The 25,626-nt window shown below is 38.3% G+C and overlaps 1 protein-coding gene across 3 annotated transcripts in view; it reads right to left on the bottom strand.

Annotated features, from left to right (window-relative positions):
- LOC116990845 (LIM/homeobox protein Lhx3-like) overlaps positions 1 to 25,626 on the bottom strand; it is a 113,731-nt gene that overhangs the window by 64,687 nt on the left and 23,418 nt on the right. The window contains exons 5-11 of one of the 3 annotated variants that reach the window (XM_033048899.1): positions 23,372 to 23,462; positions 22,600 to 22,745; positions 18,298 to 18,441; positions 16,191 to 16,320; positions 11,147 to 11,269; positions 8,294 to 8,444; positions 2,752 to 2,940 (exon numbers count right to left, since the gene is read on the bottom strand). In XM_033048899.1, the coding sequence (XP_032904790.1) occupies positions 2,752 to 2,940; positions 8,294 to 8,444; positions 11,147 to 11,269; positions 16,191 to 16,320; positions 18,298 to 18,441; positions 22,600 to 22,745; positions 23,372 to 23,462 (974 nt within the window). The remainder of the gene's footprint in view (positions 1 to 2,751; positions 2,941 to 8,293; positions 8,445 to 11,146; positions 11,270 to 16,190; positions 16,321 to 18,297; positions 18,442 to 22,599; positions 22,746 to 23,371; positions 23,463 to 25,626) is intronic. The other 2 variants (XM_033048900.1, XM_033048902.1) reach the window with 2 other exon arrangements.

Raw genomic sequence — 25,626 nt, 5'->3', positions numbered from 1 at the left:
TCCAGATGAGGAAAACTCGAATCAATCTAATTTCTGTGCAAAACTGTGATGGCAAAGGCTGCACAGGAACTGCTATAAATATTGCAGCATCAATGTAGAAAAACTAAAGACACCAGTCCTGGTTCTTAACATAAGGTTAACTTCGGAAAGTCTCATGTAGACAGTGCCTTTAAAGGTACGCTGACAGATGCATTATTCAGTTATAACTGCCTCCTCTACCAGCTGTTTCTTTGAAGCCTTTTTTGTACAGGCCTTGGGCCTGGTTAACAATTCATTACACCACATGCAAAACAAAACCAACTGACTCCTACTTTGTGGATTGTGAATGCAGGACTCTCCCTTTCACTGGTTATTGGTCGACAGATGACAGGTTGCATGTCATAATTCTCCAAAGATGGGGCGAGTGCAGGCAGTGCGTAAAGGGCTGAATTTTCAAATGCGACCATCTCTTGGGTGTCACAGCGACCTCTTTTACTTGATCCCTCCAAACAGTCAGTTACAAAAACACAATGGACATGCAAGTCCTGTGCTGCTTATATTGGCAAAATAAAATAAACAACGATCGAACACAGATGTCTTGTAAGCCTTAGTCTATATTTCCTTCATACCGCACAAAAAAAAAAGCAGACTATTCTGATATACAGGCTGAATCACACAAGTAGCCACTACATGTTGACTAGGGTAGCTGCAGCTGCAGAGCACAATTAATTTGTGCACACCCTTGCTGTGGTGTTATTGTACGTTTGTCAGTATCAATCATTGTTCTCGCCATTTGGCCTTGTGTTAGTAAATGGGATCAATTTTATGGATCATTAGACAGGCTTGGGTATTCAGAATATGGTATAGATAGGGAAAAATACATATGGAATAAAATACACAACAAAGCCTGATCAAACTGCCCTCTAAGGGTGGCCCTTTACAAAAAATACAACGATTCATCTATATTGGGGAGCAATAATTCAGAAATACGTGCTTGAGAAGATGCCCTCTCCTTTCTTTTCTGACATTAGCAAAACAGTACTTAACAGTCCACTTGCATTCAAGTGGTAATTGAATACAACTTCCAAACAATGACCTCACTCAACAATGGGGGTGCAAAACAAAGCAGGAAATTTACATATTACATGTTTACATTACCATACGATATACAAAGCCAGGTTAAATTAACTGTTACAATTCCGCCAATTGAAATATTCACGTTTAATCATAAGAAATCTAATTCTGGTTATGTGAACATGGAATGTTAGAGCAACCTCATTTGCGTTTGTTGAGGTATATAATATTTTGATCCTGAGGTGTCCCCCCTCCAAATAAAATTAAATGATACTCGCTGCCCCCCCTCATAATCCCGATATACCCCATACACTAACTAAGCAACAGTGACTGTCCTGTTAGTCCACAAGCGCACGTATACAGAGTTGGAGAGATATAAGCCTCAAGATCTGGATTAATTGAAGGCAGTTGTGTCGATGTAAATACCAACAAACAGCAGGGAGATGGAATAAAAGCAGAAGATCCACTCCAACTGGAAGGAAGAGGATCGCAGTTATATATCCCAGCTCTGTACAGAGGCTAACTGAACAGACTCTCTGGAAAAAAGGAATGGGTGATGTTTTGGGTCGAGACCCTTCTTCAGACTAGAGTCAGTTGGCTCTCTGTTGGCGAGGCAATGGTAATTACATTCCTGACACCAGAATCTTGAAACAGATGTTCTATTCTGAGCCCTTTAACAGGATGAAATTTCTAAGACGACAGAATATAAATGATTCAAGGATGTGTGTGAAGTATCCTTGAAAAAATTTAACTTTCTCAATTGCTCTTGAGGACCCCCTGATCTTCAATGCCCTTTCCCTCAATTGACCAAAGCTACTGCACGGAAATAAAATATTTTACATTGTGGGTACTCTGCTGATCTTTAAACATTAAAGGTCAGCACATACCACCAGGTGGCGCCACGATGGCAGCCTTGCCAAGTCTGTCTGTCTTTTAGTCTTTTATTTGTTATTTTTAGTGTGTTTTAAAAGTATGTTAATGATCTCTAGTTTGTTTTATGTGGGGGTTGGGCGGGGAGGGGGGGGTTATGGGAAACTTTTAAAAAATCTCTTACCTTGCCAGAGATGCGATTGTTTCCCGGATCGTATCTCCGTTTGCTCTGCAGCCTAACATCATGGAGCTGGCAGCCTTGCTCTGGACTGACTTTTAGCTCAACGCGGGGATGTTGACTTACCATCGGAGCCGATCCCGTGCCTGGGATCGACACTCCAACCACGGCCTACGGATTTCACCATCGCGGAGCTCGCAGTTTTGGGTAGAGACTGATGTCGGGAGCTCCAAACGTCGCAGAAGGTTTCAACCAGCCCCGACCCGGGGTCAGATCGCCTGGTGCGGGGGAGCTGAGAACCCCCCCCTCCCCGATGCAGAAGCTTGATCAACCCGATGCGAGGGCTCAAATGCCACCGGCTACGGGAGCCAAGATCGCCCGTCAAGGAAGGCTCAAGGACCCGACCGGGGGAGAACAAAGAAGGGAAGAGATTGAACTTTTTTTAGCCTTCCATCACAGTGATGAATGTGGAGGAGTCGCTATGGTGGATGTTCGTGTTAAAATTTATTTTGTGCGTTTTGTTGCTTTTTATTGGTATGACTGTATGGCAAATCAAATTCCTCGTATGTTGCAAAACATACTTGGCTAATAAAGTATGATGATTATGGCAACACAACCAATGTTGCTTACTTCTAATCAACTTATCTTACCTGCCAGTCTAATGTTCACTTCATTATGCTTTTTCCATAACCAGAGAATGGCACCATCTAGTGTTTGCACTTCAGCCATTGACTCTCTAGCCATTTCTTCAAAGTGTAGCGCACAGTCCCTACAGCCGAAGAAATGATGAATGTATCTTCTGATAACTTGTAGAACTACCTGAGGCCCATTGTCAAAACCTAGACAGAAAAAAAAATATTTAGGAACAAGGAAGGCACTTAATACAAGAGCCTCTGTTCAATGGAGTCACAGCACCGGTAATCCTTTAGTCCTGCAAAATTAAATTTACGAGCCTTACGATCTCTTTTACCCTGACAGGTATTCTGTGAAGGAAAGTTCTGTTTAATTTTTCTTCAGATTTGAAAAAGAACACTAATTTCAAAACTTGTTTTTAAGTCTTAATCATTAATTATTTTCCCAATTTGGTTACACCCTATTCTTTTCAAAGAGAAAATGTGCAAATCATAATTTTCCAAAAAGCATAAATCCAGACTTAATTAGCGCAGAATAAAATCACCCTGATCACTACTGCACAATTATTGCATACCCCTCTTATTTCATCTACAATATTATCCCCAATCATCACCATTGCTGTCTGAGGTTTTACATAAAACTCCCATTAACATTTTGTGCCCATGGTATTTCTTAGCTCTACTGTTAGAAATTCCATATCATCTGAGCTAATATCCCTTTTCACTGTTGCATTAATGTCCTGTTTAACCAGCAATGCTACTCCACCATCATTCCGTTTCTCCCGTTCTCACTGAATACTGAAGGAGAAATACCCTCTTGTTCTGCTTATAATTATCTCCCTTAGCACCCTATTTCTTCAAGTATTTTCCACTCACAGCCAACCATGTTTTCATGAACTTGGGCGCTGTGGCCTTTACCTGACAAGCCACCGCCCCAAACAATATCCAAAGCTGTATATCTGACGGAGAGGGAGATGGAAACAGGGGATTTGTCTACTGTGCCTAGCAGGTACCCATACCATGCTTGCCAATTAATTAATTCGTAGCTTTAACTTCAGCTTCAAAATGCAGTGAAGCAGCATCTGTTCCTGTGTTACATTTCCAACTCGAGGTCAGCAGGAAATGTGGAAGTGCCACTGATTTCCCATGAAGGACTGGAGGATTGTTGCCATGGATCCTGGTTCTCCTGCCACAACATAATCTTAATTTAATTTAAATTACATTAATAGGGTCTTATTAATCTAGTTGGGCCTGAAGGTAGATAGTAAGAGTCTTTTTCGCCAAGGTGGAAATGTCAAACGCAACTCGCTCAGCTGTAAGGTGAAAGGAGAAAAGTATAAAAGATTTGCAAGGCACGTTTATTTGTACCGAGAGCGGTAGGTCATGCTGAGTTACTCCAGCTTTTTGTGTCTCACTGCGGTAGGTGCATGGAATGCGAGAATTGGTGGAAGCAGATATGATGGCAATGAGTAATACGCATTTAGAAAGGCATATGAATAAACAGGGAATGGATGATTGTAGACAATGTGTAGTCAGATGGATTTAGTATTGACTGGTATCGTGGTTGGCATTGTGGACCAAAGGGTTGTGCTATTATTCTATGTACATAATTTATTTTCAACACATCTGCCCACAAAATTAAATGATCTAGCAAACTCTCGGGCCCATTGCCTCTTTCAAACAATTGTAAATACGCAATATCAACAATTCAGAAATATTTCGTCAAAAAGTACTAATAATTATCATTAATGCCAACACATATATCTGACTAAAATACCTGAAAAACAGAATCCAGTAAAGGAACAGCATGAAAAATTAATGAGATCAGTTGTTTATAAGCTGGTGAAATTTAAAAATATGCCATCCATCACACTAATCCATTATGCTATCATGAAAACTCTACCTATTAATGATATTATTCTGCGGCTCGTAGCAAAAAACTCAGAGCTTTCAGTTAATCCTACAGCAATTTATCAGAAGTATGGGACTAACCTTGATCTAGTACACATTACCATCTCAAGTTATTAAGGAAAACAGTGCTCTATAATTTCAGTAAAGAAAGCAACAAGGGGAAAAATAAGAGGCAAAAAACAAGTGTGTTTTTTGTTATATAGGCTGAAAGACAAAGAAATTCGGGACAATTACATATTTCCCCTTAATTTAGTCACTCTTTTTCAATTAATCATTAGGTCATCCAAGTAATTTTTTTTTGTGCATAGCCTACCATTCCCAATTTATTTATCCATCGTGGCCACTCATAAAGTCTCATCTTTCTCAGTTTACTCCATTACCTTATTCTCAAGTAATCATGGATAATTTTCACTAGCAGGCTCTTGAAATGTACACTATATTTCGAAAAGCCATATTTAGGTTGCCCTAAACTGCCCTCAGTCAATTTATCCAGGTGAACCAGCTGAGCACAGTTCTGAACCTCTGCTCTTATAAACGACTGTTTACATGACTAATCCAATTAAATGCCCGAGGCAAGTCACATTATAAGAAACCCAATCTGGAAGGAAAGAACGTGCAAGGTTATGGGAACAGAATTGGGGAATAGGACAAACTGAGCTGCCCTTTTATATGTAGGAAGGAACTGCAGATGCTGGTTTAAACCGAAGATAGACACAAAAAGCTGGAGTAACTCAGAGGGACAGGCAGCATCTCTGGAGAGAAGGAATGGGTGACGTTTCGTGTTGAGACCCTTATGCTACCTGTCCCGCTGAGTTACTCCAGCTTTTGGTGTCTACCTTGCTGTCATATAGCTGGCATGGTTTAGCCAAGTGAAATTAATTGCTTCATTGTTCTATATTTCTGAAACCAGTCCGGGCATTCTTCCTGGTTTCCTGGAATGTCAGCAAAAAAAGTAATTGCATCACTGTACAGCTGCCTTCTGCAATATTCTATGTAACATATTGTAAACTTTTGCATTGGCAATAGGAAATTTGGGCCGGGTACCCCAAAATTCTTAAGAGCAGCGAAAACAGTTTGTTTTATACAAAGCACTAATGTCAAAGGAAAGCATGAAGAAGGGTCTCAAACAGAAACGTCACCCATCCCTTCTTTCCAGAGATGCTGCCTGACCCGCTGAGTTACTCCAGCAATTTGTGTCTACCTTCGATTAAAACCAGCATCTGCAGTTCTTTCCTGCACATTAGCTCCCCCCTGTGGTACATATAGTACAAAACAGACACACAAGAAACAGCAGATGCTGGAATTTTGAGTAAATAAAAACAAACTGATGGGGTAACTCAGCGGGCCAGGCAGCAGTCTGAAGAAGGATCTTGACCCAAAACGTCATCTGTTCATTTTGCTTTACAGATGCTGCATGGCCAACTGAGTTTCTCCAGGAGTTTGTTTTTATGTCAGAGTTGTGGCTCAACTTGCTTACTGTAAAGATCATGAAATAAAGGATTCTTAAAGTGCTGAAGTAACTCAGTGGGTCAGGCTGCATCTGTGGAGGGATTGGAGTCTGAAGAAGAATCCCAAACTGAAATGTTACCTATCCATACCCTCCACATATTCTGCCTGACCTGCTGAGTTATTCCACCATTGTTTTGATTAACCTGCTTATATTAGGTTAGGCAGAGGATACAAATGACCTTAAGAGACATGTCACAGTGACACACGAACAGCCAGAGGAGTTGACAAAATTATTTAATAATTGTATCCATTTTATTTTGATTTAACCATTTTATTGCAATTTACAACCCCAATTAATTGTGAGATTTATTACTTTTTATAATTTGTGCTTTAACAAAGGGTGTACAAATAAACTGTGCAATGCAATTTACAGAATTGTGATACTGAAAGTTATGATACACCAACTTCTGTTGTAACAACATAGATGTACATTTGTATCGTTAAACATCTTATTAAAACTTTGTCAGCTAAGAGATGAATTTATATTTGATGAAAACACACCACTCTTAGCACGTAATCTACCTATCCTCGTCCAAGATTAAGTAACCGCTGACCTCTGCAATTTAATTCATACTAATCTTTAAAGTGTACAATAATATAAACCTACCTGCAGTGCAGGATTAAAAGATCTTCACTGGTTACATGAGACAATGTGGATAAGTCATAAGAAGGAAAAATTCTATAGATAATCCAGCTGACTTAGCTGACCCAATTCTTCAAACAGCATTATAAGAGTAACTCACAACCCATTTCATCTCATTAGTGAACAAATGTCAAACACCAGCTGGTGTTAGGAAGCAAAATGATAAAGCACATTTTACTGATTTTATCATCTCCTCTCCAGCAACTCATTCATGAGAAAAGTTACCATGTTATCTATAGTCATAACAATCATTCTTTAAGATGCTTGAAAAAAAAAAAGCCAACTCTCGATCAAATCTAATGCTATCCCCAGTGTGCATTTTCCAGCAGGCTTTGCATGACCAGGAACATCCTGCAGATTTCTTCTTTGACGCTACAATCCCCGTCCTGCACTCCCCCCCCTCACTAATCTACAGACAGAAGAACAATTACTGCCACCTTATCCTGTTGTGATCAACTAATTTGGCAGCTCATTGATCTAAAATATTACCTTTCCCACTCCACATATGCTTCCTGGGCTGCAGAATACTTCCAGAATTTTCTCTTCTTATATTAGTTTACAACACCTGCAATATTTTGGCTTTGGTTTTATTGTCTGATCATTTTACATTATTTAAGTTTACAAAAAAGATTTTGGCCTCTGCAAATTCAGTGTTGTTAATTTTGAATTATCTTTGTTGCTTATCATTACTCAAGTTTCTTAAAAGAAAGGCAAATCGAGTAGCAAAATCAATAGCTAATTTGTACTTGATTCACATCGATAACAATATTAGTTTAGAATGAACAGGATAAACTTTCTACAATATTTGGATTATTGCTGAGAGGAAACAATATTATACAGGAAATAACATATTGGCATGGGTAGAAGGTTGACTGCCTAACAGGAAACACAGTAGATACAGAAGGGTCTTCTTCTGGTTTGCAAAAAGTATCAAGTGATATGCCACAGGGATATACTGCTGATGCCTCAATTATTTAACTATTTATGCAAATGTAAACATTATTAAATCTGTTGACAATATAAAGATGGGGCGGAAATTAGGTAGTGAAAAGGTAGAGAATTTAGTAATATGGTGTCAAGTTATTGACTTCAAGAAACAGGGCAGTGTACACAAGGAGAGATGCTCAAGTGCTTTCAGTCCTAAGGTGTAAACTGTGAACAACATTGATGTTTGCTCTGGACCAACCACATTTAAGCTAGGCCAAGAGGCTTCCTTAAAGGGCAGTGGAGGCAAAGTTTGAGTATTTTTACGACAGATTTTTTCAAAAGCAAAGGAGTTTAAGATGACCAGAAGCTATGCTGGAAAGTGGATAGGGGACTTGAGGTTATAATCTGATCAGCCTGTATTTTATTTAATCGTGGAGCAAGTTCAAGAGGTCAGGTGGATTTATTCTGCTCCTAATTTGTATGTTTCCAGTCATTGGCATTAACAAATTTAGCACATGTTGTAAATCTCTTTGGGTTACAGTAATATAACTGCTTTTAAAGAATGTTTACCAGCAATGATCTGCATTTCAGGACGCGTCTCGGCATGTACTGTCAAGATATGGAAGAGTGTCCAGAGAGAGCATGGGTAACCTCTGTACTGTGGTTGGCTACCCTGGCAGCCTACCCACTCGACTGTATTTCTCAAAAACATTCCTGATATCTGCAAGAGAAGAACACACAAATAAATACCTAAAGATATATTTATGCCTTCATTATTTATAAGATTTTTCAAAATAACTATACCCAAGTGTTGGAAGATGTTACTTTTCCATTAGCCCTAAAAAGTTGAATGCATAATAATTTTGTCTTGAATACAATTGCTATTTCCTAAAAAATCATCGCCAGGGTATGGGGTTCACTGGTATCATTGCCCATCTCAGGTTTTGCAAAGTGTGCCAGCTTCTTGAACATTGCCATGATTTGTTGGGCCTTACATCATTGCCTGGCGTGGCTTCAACGGCTGCGGGACATTGCCAGCGCCCGCCTGGGGCTCCAACAACAAGACCCGGAGCGCGGCCTTGCATCACCCGGCGCGGCGTTAATGGCCGCGGGACAATTGGCATCGCCCGCCAGGGGCTCTGACTTTGCCTTTGACATTGGGGGGAGAGGGAAGTGCAGGGGAGAGATAAGTTTTTTTTGCCTTCCATCACAGCGAGGTGGAGATGCGCTGTGATGGATGTCTGTGTAAATTGTGTTGTGTCTTGGGTCTTTTTTTTCTTGTATGTATGACTGCAGAAACAACATTTCACTTGAGCCTCTATTAGGTTCAAGTGACAAATAAATTGTATTGTATTGTATTGTATGATTTTGTGCCAATAAGTGGCTAGCCATGTCACTTCAAGAACTCAAGCAATGATACTGTGGAAGAAGTTTCCATTTACAGTTCAGACCAGGTACGGTTAGAGTCATAGTCATAGAGTAATACAGTGTGGAAACAGGCACTTCGGCCCAACTCGCACACACCACACAATGTCCCAGCTACACTACTCCCACTTGCCTGTGCTTGGTCCATATCCCTCCAAATCTGTCTATCCATGTACCTGTCTAATTGTTTCTTAAGCAATGGGATAGTCCCAGCCTCAACTACCTCCTCTGGCAGCTTGTTCCATACACCCACCACCCTTTGTGTGAAAACGTTACCCCTCGGATTCCTATTAAATCTTTTCCCCTTCATCTTGAACCCATGTCCTCTGGTCCTCGATTCCCCTAGTCTGGGCAAAAGACTCTGTGCATTTACCCGATCTATTCCTCTCATGATTTTGTATACCTCTATAAGATCACCCCTCATCCTCCTACACTCTATGGAATAGAGACCCAGCCTTCTCAACCTCTCCCTATAGCTCTCACCCGCTTCTTTTTCTTAAATGCATTATAAGAGCCAAATTGACTCATCAATCTGACAGTTTCAGCATCACTTCAAAAATAAAATAGTTTTAACCTTCTGCATACACTTGAAAAAACAAAGCTGCAACAAAAGCAGCTCAACACATGGAACATAGCAAAGTCCTGTTTGAGCACCCGGTGTGAATTATTTTAGCAAAAACAGCATTTCCGAAAGAGCCAATTACTAAGTAATAAATGACAACAAAACGAAAAAATTGTATGTAAAAAAATGTTGTGTGGAAATACAAAATGATCACACAGCAGGAATTGAGGGAAATGGTAATATTAAGATTATATTTGAATATGAAAACTAGTCTAGTGAAATATTAGAGGTCATAGTTAGTTGAATGTTCAATTTTTTATCATCTTGGTTAAAGGCTCAAGTTGGCGCTAATTTAACAGGTTTAGTTCCTAGCTCAGAAATCTATACAAATAAGCAAAAAAAAGGACTTCCCACTTAAAATAATTTATCAACATCTAATTTAACCCAACACTGACTATATCACCACATATTCACGGTGAGCTGATTCTGAAAGCACGACAACAGTAATTCTGAGAGTTTCCAGCCCAGAGTTTCCTTTCTCGACTCAATTGAAAAAGGACTGCTTGGGAAGAAAGTAATTGGAAGGGTGGCTGGAAATACGTTTCAGTGAATTTTATTGTTAGATCACATTATATATACACTTTATGGGTATAAACAGAAATTTTCCTTAACCCTCTTTAGATCCAAGCTCAAAACAGCATCGCAGAATTTTTATCCCCAACCATCCATCCACATAACAGGAATAATGCATAAGAATCCAGTTCAGAAAAGTCTCATCATTTACATCAATGGAATGTTGCATTAATTATTTTAAAAATTGCCGAAAGCCAAAGTATAAAAGAAAGCAAATGAATAATTAAAAAAATAATAATACATAAAATGTTGAATAGGAAATGAAAAGTAGAAAAGCAAACGGTTATCTGAGACACTTCATTTTGAACCTACATTGAGGGCGTGCGAGCAAAGTATTAGACAACCTATTATGACTAAGGCAGACTCAAAAGGGTAATTATTTTGTACATTTATGACCCAGGACTTGTATTGGCCCTTTTGAGTCCAAAACAGTCAGCACCAATGCATGAAGAAGCATTTTGCACAGAAGAGGAACGGATGCCATGTGGAGTTCTAAGTGCATGACAAAAGAAAAAAAATTGCGAGAAAATAAACTGGTGGAGGAACTCAGTGGGTCAAGCAGCATCTGTGGAGGGAATTGATCTACTGATATTTTAGGTGCAGAGTCTTCAGACTTAAGAAATGCCCTGAGCTGAAAATACATCTGCTCATTTTCGTCTACAGATGCTGCGTGATCCACTGTGTTCCTCCAGCAGTTTTTTGCTCAAGATTCCAAAACTTGCACTCTAGTTTTTCAAAAAAAATCTTACGTTTAGTGTTGAAGAGTATTAGTCTGTATTTTCAATGATCAACTAAACACTTACCCTCATTTTGTTGTTCACCAAATCTAAGATTGCATCATAAGGAATTTTATCCAATGGAAGGCTCACCAACCATTCTTGCAATGTTTCTAGCAACTTCACTACTGGCTGTGGTCCAGGGAAGAGCTGTTGAAAAGTAAAATTATTTGTCAGACAAAATCTTCATCTGAACTAAAGACCAAATAAACTCATCAAGATCTAGAGCATGGCCATTGAATCAGGATTCACTACATTTATTTTTAGAATTAAATTATTGAAGGATAGGCTTACAAAGGATACATTATTAATGATGGCCAAATCTCTTTCTATTACGACATGATCAGCAACATACTCAATGCAAATTGCACAAAATTCAGCAGACTGAATTGATGAATTTCATTAATCTCTCATTTGCTGATCAGAGTTGGTAATTGGGGCAGGTGCAATAATATTTAAAACACATTTGGACAGGTATATAAAAGGAAAGGTATAGAATTTGGGACAAATGCCGGAAAATGGGACTAGCTTAGATGGGATATCTTGATCGACATGGACGAGTTGGTCTGAAGGGCCCGTTTCCATGCTGTCTCTATGACTCCATTGATGTTTTGGGTCATATTTGCAGAGTGAATGGAGATGCTCCATAAAGCAGTAATCCAATCCATGTCAGGTCTCATCAATGTAGAGGAAACTACATTGAATGTTAAATTTAAAGCTGTAAAAACAAATCCAGCATCACGTGAATAAGCCTTTTACGATTTAGATGGTAGGAACGGCGGCAATATTGAAATAATGGCCCAGTTTTACACCCTCTTTTCTGTACATTAATATGTTACCCTAACCTCATGTTCCTTTATTTTAAGTAATAAATTATGTTCTTAGAAGTGGTTCAGAGTAAAGGAACGACGAGGTGTATAGGCATATGGAAGATAGGATTGAAACACATGTACAATGAACAGCAATATTCTAAATGCTACATCAATAAAATTGAGTCATGCAAATAAAATTAATTGCTCGATTCTATTCACAGGAAGAAAGCTATTTTGTTTTGAATCCCTAAGTAAAATTTTGCGAGTCCAGATCAGAAGCCCAAAATGTTAGTACATTTTACGTTGATCAATAGTGTAAGCAAAAGCCAACTGATCTCTCAAGAAATAAAACTGAGGAATATGAAAGAAAGAGGAAGAATGCCATAAGTAGTTTAATGGTGGCTGCAGCACTGAAACTACCAAATCACCAAACTCATCAGTCAAGAAAGAATAAAATAGGATTTAATATTAATCTTTAGAATTTCAGTTCCTTTAAAGGAATCAGGAACAGCCTTAGCTCAGAAGGTTAAAGGAACAGTGTGCAAATACATAAGGATACACAGAAGGATTTGGTTAATGGAAGTTTACTCGGTGCATTATGTACTGAAACACAAAAAGCAAGTCAACCCTTCACAATCCTATGCCTTGATCCCAGGGGAAAATCTACCTTGATCTTTCTAAATACCAATAACAGATGCTATGATTCATTACTCTATTAGATCGCCTTCTGTCCCTGAGGCACATCTGTCAATTGTTGTGTGCAATTTTCTACTACGAGATTAATAAATGGCATTTCAATTCAAAGAAGAGCATTGCAATCAATATAGTTTATTTTATTTGTGATCTTTTCTAATAAACATGGCATGCAATACCTTATTTGACCAAGATCAGAAACCATAATCTAGGTTCAGCACTTATATTTGCATGTGGATTAGACAGAGCTGCTCCACACGTGGCACTGACCAGAGCTGCAGTTACAGTTGAGTAGAATAAAAATGTTAGACATTTATTTTGACCAATTTAAAAAGCAGACATATTTACAGCCTGTTGCATCAGGCTTCAAACAAACTCATTTGTTTAGCATTTTGATGCAGTGTCATGACTGCAGAAGACCTAGTTTCAATATCCAGATACTGATCGCAACACTGATCTTTGAGGGAATAAAAAGGAAATATAGCAACGTTCATTTCTTACATTATAACAGTGATTACACTTCCAAAGTACTATTACGGTGGCAATAAATTACTCAAGGATGTTCCAAGGTCATAAAGGCAAACCTCAAAATTACAACAATAACAATATCGCAATATATAGGAAAAGCAAAAACTTTTTTCTCATATATTCAAGATGTGAGTCTTCTTCAAATCATTAGTTTTTGGTTGATTGGACTTTTAAAAAAAACTAGGAGAAAACAATATATCTACAAAATAATCTATTTAGAAAAGTTTCTCCAGAAGATCTGGATAGGAGAAGTTTGTTCAATGTACTTGGATAAATATAAAATCTTCACATAGATTTCAATATTTGAATTTATCACTTCAATCTTCTGAGAAACAAACAAAACTGCTAAAAATGACTAAGAATCAGGTTCAATAAACAGCCAACATGACTTGTTTTCTTTGACCAGTCATGTCATAATCTTGGAGGATCTGGCATTATGGAATACATTCGTCTAAAAAAAAACACTAATCCCTACTGTCAGTTAAAGGATTAAATCAATATTTGACATATTTTCCTTTAAGAAAGTGGAGTGTTAATCTGGCCATCTCATTATCTCGACCAACTGATTCCATTTTGGTAAAACACGATAAAAAAGATTTCATTTATAAAATGTCTGCGGCAAAAACAAAACAGCCATAGAAAAGAAATTAATTGTCATTCTCTAATTCAGAAAATTATTCAGTTACATAAAATGTAAAGCATTCTGCATGCAGCATGTAATCTGATAAATTAATACCTTTTTCAGAGTGTAGTCAGACATTTTCATATACATTGAACGCTCAAGGGCACTTGAAGCTACCATGAAGTGCCAAGCTATTAAAATGTATTTCATTCATATGAAGACCTTCTAAATAATGTATTAAGGATAACAATAATATTGCTTATATAACTATGGAAATAGATAATTCTTTTAAATTTGTTGATTTTCTATCCAATAATGTGCGACTGGTGAGCCCACATAGTGAAGCCACAATACACGAGTACGTGAATTCACAATTAATGCTCTAATTACTTGCTGTGTTGGACAGAGGAGTTGTCAAACCAATCCAATAGGATGCTTTCTGCGGTGCTTCTATAGTAATTGGTAAGTGTCATTTGAGACATGCCAGTTGCTTTACGTGATTCACTCTCAGGAAGGCCGATCAGACATCTATGACGGTGACTGTGGGTACAGGTGCACCCGAGGCTGCCAGAGTTGGTGATATCAATCCATTGCCCTTCTGTTCAAAATTAGTATACAATGCATTTAGCTTGTCGGGAAGGGATGTGCTCTTGCCACCAGCTTCTCTAGTTGGTGACTATTTTTGACTAACAGATATTTTTCAATTTCTCATTTTTGCCGATATATCTGTCAAGTTTTGCAAGGTGCAAACGATCCATGGAATGCTTATGTTTTGCTGAAAAGATAATTCCTGAGTCTGCACTTGTATTGTATCTTTCCACACTTCAGAGTGCTTCAAAATGTTTTACAATCAATTATGCAATTAGAAGAGCAGTTTGTTACATAGGAGACACAAAATTCTTAAATGCCCACTGCAAGCTGAGATAAACAATAACTTAATTATGTCAATCAGTTTCAGTGATATTTAACCAATACAAAAATGAATAGATGAATCGGCTAGGGAAACTTTTCCCACGCACATAAAAAATCCTCCATGCTTCACTTTCTGGAAATCTCTAGTGTGGAATTACTAATTAAGTTCAAGGCCACAGCCTATTTTCGACTTTAAGCTCTTTCAACATTCAACAAATCGCAGTTACTATTGACAAATAATGCTCATTTAAATAACGGTGAATTAGATAATCATTTATGTTATATTTAAGGCATTATTGAAGCTCAATTCTTTAATCTATTGCATCCTTGGCCAATATATACCGAAAACAGCCACACTTGACCAGTCCTCTAAAGGATTACTTCACAGTTCTTATCTTACTTTAGTCCATAGAATACACACAAATAAGTGATGGTCTGCAAATTGCCAGCAGGAAGCATCTTAACATCCCAATGCCTCTTAATTTTGATAATAATGTGATAGCAGTTGTTCAGAGTGCCATCTGGTGACTTAACCAAGAGCGTGCTACTTTTTCATCCACTAGACAGACTTACAATTCCACCCGCTTCAAAATTGTCCTCAGCTGATAACATTAATTACTTTAGAGAAAATTATGAACACAGTTATTAAAATCTGCAACAAAAAAAATTGTAGCAGCATAACCAGGACACTCTGAAAGTCTGCTCCTTAATGATGTGATGCTGCATCACATAATAGAAATAGCTAAAGTAGCGGTATCAAAGAGGTGGATGCCAAGTTTAAGTTTTAACTAGGTGGCATGGCAACTTTGCATCTCATGAAAAACACAAAGATATAAATAACATGGCATGAGCAAAGATATTTACTAGACTTTGATAAGTATAAAGTGGCAATGAAAAGGGTCCAGTAATACTAGGACAAGTACACATCAGCAATTCCTTCGAACGTTCATCTGCTTTTGTGTCAACAATCATACACTTACTTCTTCCCACCATTGGACTCTGCTCTCTGTGATTCATACATAGATAAAGTATTGGATTGGTGTTGAAGAAAACTTGAGAACTGAGTGAAGTAAAAGATGTATCCGCTGAGCAGTTTCATAACGGCATTTACAGGGACAAATTTAACTGATAATTAGCACAGACAAAATTTCATTTGTGAAAGGTAATGGAAAGTGCCGAGTCAAAGATTACCGTTAAAGCTTGTGTGTGATTGGCTAATGCTGTATGTTTTCTTGAAAGCATCTCAAACATGGATCTTTTTAATTATACATGGCTCAAAAAAGGGCGCATCATGGGGATCAAATGCAGCAAGACCCACCAGTTGCATCTGCCACCATACATCATTGCACTTTGGTAATGCACTTATGAGACCATAATCATAACAACCATGTTTCAGATCCCAATAGCATGCCCAAATTGACAATCAGATAGAACAGAAATTGAATATATTTGTTAATTCATCAAAATTACTACTAAAATTCCACTCAAGAGATATTCTAATTACCTTTGATAGAACTGTAATTAAATCCTTCAGCGATGTCAGTTCAGGCCCCTCCAATATCTTGTGGCTAGCAAGTTCCACTCGAAGAAGATAGTGCAAAGAGGACTCCAGATCAGCAAAATATACCTTACCCCTGAAAAAAATGACAGGTTAAATTTTGAATAGCTATCCATCATTGGAAAATGATCCCTTGAATTCAAATTATTACTTCTGAACACAGAAAAAACCCAACACCGATCGCAGTTCTTAAAATCTATTCCAACTAAAATTGGAGCAGTATTGCCAGGACATACTTACTGAAGCACAGAGACACACGATGGGAAAGTAGCAGGCAATATACATTCTCTTAGCACAATTTGTGAAAAACGGTGGATTAATTTTCCAATACAAAATCTCACAATGGACCAGTATTAGTTAAGTTGCAATACAAGTCATCTGTAAAGTAATTTCTAAATTTCTAATTCCACTTCAATTTGCTTCTCACCACAGTATGTTAACGGCCAATGCTATCTCACTGACACTTCACTCTGCTCTGACAATTTGAATAATTTGTAATTGTGTAATTTGTAATTAATTTATTAGCCAAGTATGTAAACATACAAGGAATTTGATTCGCCAACAGTCATACAAAAAGCAACAAGATACATAATCACATAAAAATTAAACATAGACTTAAAGAGCAACAACGGCGTGTGAGAATCCCTAGGGCACACAGCATAAGCAGAGTCCCACAGCCATCAGTTCAATGTCCGGGCCACACACTCACTCCTTCACCGGGATGTGACCAGAGTTGTACTGACCGCTGTCACTCTCTCTGCAATCGCTGTCCGCCCGAAGTCAGAAATCCGTCCACACTCACACTAGACTCCGGGATGTCCTCATGGAGCCATGTCCCCACAAAACACCAAGATCACTCCACTCAATCCGAGTCCTCACCAGTGCAGGCAGCACGTCCATCATGATTTTTCGGCGACCTCACATTCCCCACTGTGATGGAAGGCAAATAACCTATACCTTCTTTCTTCCCGCGGTCAGGGCAATCGAATCTTCCGCAGCCGGGGTGATCAAAGCTCCCACGATCGGGGCGGTCGAAGCTCCTGTGGTTGGAGCTCCCGCAGTCGATCCTTAACAAAGGGTCCGCCAGCCCCACAATGTTAAAGCCGCAGTGCAGACGGAGATACGATGGAAAAAGTCGCATCTCCGTCGAGGAAAGAAATAAAAAAGGTTCCCCCCCAAACCCCCCTCACACAATACAAAAACTAAAGGTACACTAAAAACATACAAGTAAACACAAACCAAAACAGGAAAAGAAGACAAAGACGAGACAAGCTGTTGGCGCGGATCCTTAACTTCATAATCAGCAGATCTCCATCAGTACGGAATTGGTAACATCGTCTCCTCATTGACCAGCAATACGGGTGCACCTCAAGGCTGTTTGCTTACCATCCTGCTCGACTCTCTTTGCACCCACGACTCTGTGACTAAGTACAGCTCCAATACCATCCTAAAATTTGACGACACCACTGCTGTTAGCTGAATCACAGATGATGAAAGATGGAATATCTTGGTTATATGGTGCTGTAACAGCCACCTCTTGCTCAACATCATCAAAACCATAAACAAAACCAATCATCGTTTGCAGAAAGAGAAAGTCGGGAGACCACTTTCCAGTTTTAATTGGTAGGGTGACAGTGGAGAGAGTTAGCAGCTTCAAATTCCTGAGTGTTAACATCTCAGATGACATGCCCTGGGCCCAGCGCATAGATATAATCACAAAGACTGTGCCTCTACTTTCTTCAAAGTTTAAAAGGATCTGGCATGCCATCAAATACTCAAACAAATCTCTAAAGATATACTGTCCGATTCCATCATTTACTGTCAACTTGCTAATCATGCTTTGAAGCCAGCAAAGTAGACCCTCAACCATGTTCAACTATACATTAGAATTATGGTTGACTCTTCACCTCCACTATCCCTGCTTGTTCTCATAATTCTTTATTCTCTGCGTACAAAACTCTTCTTAATTTCAGTATGAGCATCTACAGTTCTCCAAGGCAGAGACAACTTGGTTAAAGGCTAGAGGACATCAAGTTTTGAAAGAAATACTTACTGGTCATTGTCCTTCCAGGGCTTTAAGGCAGCTATCGTATCTTCCTTCAGTCTCACTGATACTACATTTTGGAAAGGTAATCTCTCGGTTACACCCGGCAATGACTTTAAATTGGAGGTATAGTATGATCGTAACGACCTTTGCCTATTGTAAAAAAAGAGTTAGAGTAATCGTTCAATTCTATAATGCATATTGCCATCACCTTCCCGCTTGATATTATCCTTCAGCATTTTCAAAAGATTCCCAAAGATGTGTCTACGTTATTATACTTAAAAGTTTTGCAAAATTCATTACCAAAGTTCAAGCACGGAGTAGTTTAGTGGTGGATTAATAAGATACATTGCGCAAATCGTTCAAATTATCACTTGCATAAATGTGATTTTATGTTCCAAGTGTTATTAAAAAAGGTTCAGCCTGAACTGATGAAAAATTATACAATGGTCACTAAAAACTAAGCAAACTGCAAACTATTTTTTCCATTAGATATCAAAAGTAGAAATTAGAAAAATAATTCAAGACATTAATAAAGTCCCAAATATGAAAATCTATGGTCAATATTCCCTAAGGAGATGGCAATAAAATGTAATTTTTACCATCATTTACAATACCTTCTTTGTATAAGGACTGAAGTCTGCAATGTTTTGACAGATTAAATTCAAGCATGGTTATTAATTTCTTTGTGGAACAAATCAAAATAAAATGCTATCAATTGTAGAGGTTAGAAAAAAAATGAAGGGTGTTTTTAAGTGGAACACTTTCGCAAACTATTGGAGGTAAAGAAGAAAATGTGAAAACCTATGAGGAGAAAAGCACTAGTGCATACTGTAACATTCTCTGCCTACAAAGATGCATCCTGTTTTTAAATTATTAAAGTTTAATTGCTTAAACTGTATCTCTCAACTTATAGTATAGGAATAGATCAAGAAAGCAAAAAATAGATTACCAAAATGGATTACCAAGAAATTACTTTTCGAAATTTATTTTAGCCTGAAAAATAAATATCTAACTTTCCAGTTCCTTTATAAATTATGAATTACATGAATAAACTGATGTCAGATCGAGGCAGTCCACATATATCAGCAAGTCATTCAGGATAATCTGCTTTTATCCATGCGAAATGGCCAACAAATGTTTAACAGCATGTTACATTACACTCATAAAGATTCGGCAAGCATTAATGCTTGAGAACAATATGCACAGCAAACCTACATTCAGCATGAAGTTTCAATAGCTCGTGGCAAGGACAGTCATGCGAGTAAAATCATGCCATCTTATTTATAAATTTAAAATGTTTAAACAGTAGTAATATATTTTATTTGGTTGTATTTGTGGTAAAGAAAATTAGTTTCAGGGGAATTTCCTAGCATATGCATAATGCAAGTTGAAAATAATTTACATTCAAACCCACCAGAAAAAAAACCATTTGTATTATTTGTTGGTTGCAAAATTTCCAATGAACTTAGATCAAATTTCAATGCTTCAGAACAGGAATTGGTATTCACCAAGTTTGCATTACCTCGAGAGTGGCACATTTTGTTAATTTAGTTTTCATTATTGGGACCATTAATGAAGAGTTTTTCGTTAGGACTGAATGTGAAGGATATTTGAAGAAAGATATCTAGCCCACAGTATGAGAGACATTAAAGGATATAATCTGGGGAAGAAAGGAGCAATAATAGTGTGACAATTCAATAGCAGAGTAAAATATCTCCAGAAGAATGTTACAAATAGATAGATAGATAGATAGATATAATTTAATTGCCACACAACCAAGGTCGGTGGAATTTGGGTTGCCAGTAGCGGTACAGTAATAAAGAACACAACCACAATAAAAAATTTACACAAACATCCACCACAGCATTCATCACTGTGGTGGAAGGCACAGAGCTTGGCCAGTCCTCCTCCATTTCCCCCCGTGGTCGGGACCTCCACCCTCCACAGCCGTTGCTGCGGGCGTCCAGATGGTAAGGGACAAAGTCAAAGTCAAGGTGAGTCCAGGATCGGCTCTTCCCAACCAGAGACCGCGGCTTCAGGCTGGTGTAGGCTGCAGGCCGGCGGTCAAAGTTTTAAAGTACCTGCCGTGCCGCAGCCGGAAGCACCGCAGTCTGCAGGGCCGGCGGTCGAAGCTCCCCTCCAGGGGAGATGATAAGTCCATGCCGCACCCGCGGTAGAAGACGGCCGCGGGCCGGCGGTGGAAGCTTCTTCTTCCCCCCGGGTCCTCCACGAGGGATCCCGGGCTGTAGACGCCGCACCAGCTGGAGCTGTGCAGACCGCGGCTTCAGGCTGCCGGCTGCCGCGGGCCAACGAAACGGAGCGCTCCCCTCCAGCGAGGGCTCGCCCGCTCCGCGCCGAGAGTCCACGCTGTGCCCGCCGTTGAAGCTCCGGGCGCGTCTCCGGGAAAGTCCGCGCCGATCCTTGCTGTTAGGCCACGGGGGAGGCGACCTGAAAAAAGTCGCCTCTCCATGGAAGAGGCGGCCGAAACGGTTTCCCCCTTACCCCCACACACCACCCCCCCCACACATAACACACAAAGAAACATTAAAAACAGACTTTTAAACATACTAAAAAAAATAAAAAAAGTTGGGGGGAAACGGACACGCTGCCGACAGGCTGCTGCCAGTGCAGCGCCCCCTACCTAAACATATCTAAAGTTAGATATGTATTTTTCAGGCTAAAATAAATTTCCAAAAGTAATTTCTTACTACAGGTGTGTAAACAAAGGAAGATGGTTGTGTTTGTTGAAGGTCAGCTATCCCAGTCCCAGGACATCGCTGCAGAGGTTTCTCAGGGCAGTGACCTGCACAACTTCATTGCTTCATCACAAGATCAGAAGTGAAAATATTAGCTCATAATTGCCCGATTTTCAATACTGGTTGCGGCTTCTTAGCAAATTCCCCTCAATCCCCTCCCCCCCCCCTACCGCTCCCCCACCCCATCAACAGGGGAGCGCCATCAAAAACTCAACTGGTTGACCACATAGATACTGTGGCTACAAGAACAGATCGGAGACAACATTTTTGTTTTTTACTGAGTTAATTTGATTCTGTTAGTTTCATTGAAGGAAGGTTTAAAAAAAATTGCGGTGGAACAAGGAATCATACTTTGTGTTTAAACACTCTCCAGATTTTTCTATAGACGGTATAATAATGTTGGTATTTTACAAGCATGACAATAACAAAATCTAGGCCACTGAATTAACAAGTGATTACCAGAAACAGAGGATTTTGGACACAAATTTGCAAACGCTCCCAAGAACGAAAATTTAATTAGACAATAGACAATAGGTGCAGGATTAGGCCATTTGGCCCTTCGACCAAGCACCGCCATTCAATGTGATCATGGCTGATCATCCCCAATCAGTACCCCATTCCTGCCTTCTCCTCATATCCCCTGACTCCACTATTTTTAAGAGCCCTATCTAGCTCTCTCTTGAAAGCATCCAGAGAACCTGCCTCCACCGCCCTCTGAGGCAGAGAATTCCACAAACTCACCACTCTCTGTGAGAAAAAGTGTTTCCTAGTCTCCGTTCTAAATGGCTTACTCCTTATTCTTAAACTGTGACCCCTGGTTCTGGACTCTCCCAACATCGGGAACATGTTTCCTGCCTCTAGCATGTCCAAACCCTTAACAATCTTATATGTTTCAATAAGATCCCCTCTCATCCTTCTAAACTCCAGAGTGTACAAGCCCAGCTGCTCCATTCTCTCAGCATATGACAGTCCCGCCATCCCGGGAATTAACCTTGTAAACCTACGCTGCACTCCCTCAATAGAAAGAATGTCCTTCCTCAAATTAGGTGACCAAAACTGCACACAATACTCCAGGTGTGGTCTCACTAGGGCTCTGTACAACTGCAGAAGGACCTCTTTGCTCTTATATTAGATTCCTCTTGTTATAAAGGCCAACATGCCATTCACTTTCTTCACTGCCTGCTGTACCTGCATGCTTACTTTCATATACTTTCATAAATTGAATTTAAATTTAATTTGTTGCATATATTTCTCTCACCTTCCATCTCCAAATTCACTTCCAGTTTAAAAAGGAAATACCTTCCAAAACCCACTTCACATTGTATACAAGTGTGATTAAGAGAGGTTTTCCCATCACAAATAGTAACGTCACTGCAAATATATATTTTTTTCATTCAAAAGATCAGGTATGTGTTGTGTTTCCTGTTTTACAACATCGGACATTGGGTCCCTAATGCATTATGGTTTTGTTTCTTCCCCACTCCATTTTAGTCTGTATGATCTGGTGAGATTAAGATTTTTTACAGTGCTAAAAAGTAATTTGCACACTCACGTGTAAATCAATCCACGAGAGCCATTGGGATGGAACAGGTAACAGGATGGCACCGAAGTAATATTTAGTTTCCCCATTAACTTTTCATCAGTATTCACTGCTCTTTTTACCACAATATTTTCATACTGCATCAAATCAAGTATCACCTATTAGAAGATAACACACACCTGTAAACATTATAGCACGGTTATTTTGAAAGAAGAGTTAAATCAATGGTCTATTTGCTCTAAACATTATGAATACCAGCAGTCTGCCCAGATATATTGTCATACAAAGAGTCTGGATTCAGCTTCTAAGCCAAAGAGCCAAGTACCTGGTATACAGATGAGTCAAATGGAATGTGCCATCCAACAAACCAAACTGGCACTTTTATTCAAACTAATTCCACAGAAAATAATTTAACACTTTGAAATAAAATCATTTAACTTTGTGTAACTGAATTTAACTTGCATTCACATTGCTATGGTAAACCACATGTTATTTAAGTTTCTAACTTCGCCACAAAGAAAGCCAGACATTGATTGCTTAGGTTTTTGCTTACAGATTCAATTACATGTATGATCACGTGCTTATTCGCACTGCTGGCCTGTTCACTGACAAAGGCATTCATCATTCATGAATCCTCAGATTAATTTTTAAACCGACAAGGTTACTTGACACCCATTCTTCATTTTCACTTATGCAAAACAATATTTGATGCAAGAGACGATATCCTCCATTTTTGGTGAAAAGAAAAGAATTTGGAATGAAATGTTAAAAAAAAATCACTTACCTCCCGACCTACATATGACGACGCTGTTTCAAAGATAACAGCAGTATAATGCTTCTGGTGTTTACCCAAGTCTGATAGGATAGAAAAGGAGCTGAAAGAGAGAAACACATTTAAAAGGCTTTTGAGGATGACAGTTGGAACAAAAATGCATACCAAGGCATCTCCCAAGAAGACTGCTTTTCTAATTATAACAAAACATTAGATAGATGCCACAGGTAATTTTGTAACTTTGAACTAAGTAAAGGAATATTGAACTATATTGATGATCTAAATTTCTGTAAAGAACATTAAATATATTTAGTAAAACTTCAGAACTCTTGTTTGTGAATGGTGGAACTCTAAACTAAACAGCAGGCTTTACAACATCCATGATATTTGATTTTCAGTATGATCAATTTATTTGGTTCATCTTCTGAAGATTAGCTGCATGATTATAGTTTAGCAAATTCTTCAAATACAACACCGTCTTTCCTAAACAAAAATAAATGTTCAAAGAGTACACTGAAACAATTCCTAGTAGGTTATGTGACTTTGGAGCTCATTCACCTAACTCAGAATCTTTTCCTGGCACCATCAACATTCTTAACCTTGCAAACTGGCTTTGCTGCTTATTAGGGTAGGAACAAGTGATCATTTATCTCTTCTGAAAAATAATCATTCAACAGAGATCGTGGTCGTTCAGCAAAATTACTAAGACCTCAATTAATAGCATTAGGACAGAAAAGTGAAGCAATGATCTTAAGGTCTGGCATGTCTAAATACTATGAAGGACAGTTCCTTTTAGTGTATTATAAGAAATCAACATCAATAAGATTGTATACAAGGAATTTAATCAATTAATGTTGTGGAAACAAAGAGAATTTTGCACATGAAAGGCACAAGAGAAAATAATAAAGTAATTCTCAAGGAATTGCTCTTTCATTTCCTAATTGACCAAAAGAAAGGCCGAAGAGTAATTGATTTGCTGCAAAGTGATGCGAGAAAATAAAATGTAGCTGTATGTTAGAATATACACATCTCCAGGTGCCAACGAACCAATTAAGAGGGGTAAAATTTTTGCCCAACTAAAATCGTTGAAAAGCGACATAATGTTTTTGCAGGAGACACACATGAAACAACAAACACAAATAAGATTAAAGGCGAATTGGATAGGCCAAACATACTACTCCTCATTTACTTCTAAATCTAGGGGTACAGCTATTCTTATTAGGAAAGGTATTCCTTTTAAATTAAAGAATACCATATCAGATAAAGAGGGAAGATATATTATAGTTTCGGGTGAAATTTATGCAACCCCACTAACTTTGATAAATATTTATGCTCCGAATTTTGATAACCCCCACTTTTTTGATAAAATTATTGACATAATATCAGAGTTTAATTACCAAAATGTGATAATAGGGGGGGACTTTAACTGTGTTTTAGATTCATATCTAGATAAATCAGCAAAACAAAAGAAGAGTAATTTAAAATCTAAAACTAGCGAACTTCTAAATACATATATAAAAAATACGAATATAATAGATGTATGGAGATCTGCTAATCCAGTTGGAAGGGAATACTCGTTTTACTCTTCGGTGCATAAAACTTATTCAAGAATTGATTATTTTTTAGTGGATATGAAATTAATGCCATATACAAACAACCCAACATACCACATTAGTAGTATCTCAGATCACTCCCCGTTGACATTCTCAGTAAAATTTGAGGGAATGCCGGGCAAAAATTTTTTTTGGAGGTTTAATACACATATTTTAAATGATGTGCAAGGCTATCAATATTTAAAACAACAAATGGAACTTTTTTTCGATACAAATGATATACCAGGTACTTTGCCTTCTTTACTATGGGAAACTTTTAAGGCATTTATGAGAGGAATTATAATTTCATATCAAAGTTTTCAAAATAAAAAGAATAAGACAGAACAATTGTTGTTAGAACAAGAAATCAGACAGTTAGAGATGGATAATGCCAAAGATTCCACGACAGATAAACACAATAAGATAATATTACTGAAATTTAAACTTAATCGAATTTTATCGGCAAGGGTAATAAGACTATTCCAAATGACAAAACAGGAACATTTTGAGTTTGGTGACAAACCACATAAGCTTTTAGCTCGCCAATTGAAAAAACAAGAAAAGGAAAATACTATAACCAAAATTAAATCAGAGAAAGGAGAATTACTAATACTACCTAAAGATATTAATAATAGATTTGCCCAATTTTATCAAAACTTATATACATCTAAAATT

Source organism: Amblyraja radiata, chromosome 32, assembly GCF_010909765.2.
Source record: "Amblyraja radiata isolate CabotCenter1 chromosome 32, sAmbRad1.1.pri, whole genome shotgun sequence".
Lineage (NCBI taxonomy): Eukaryota > Metazoa > Chordata > Chondrichthyes > Rajiformes > Rajidae > Amblyraja > Amblyraja radiata.
The sequence above is the reverse complement of the archived record's forward strand: the minus strand, read 5'-3'. Positions and strand labels throughout refer to the sequence as shown.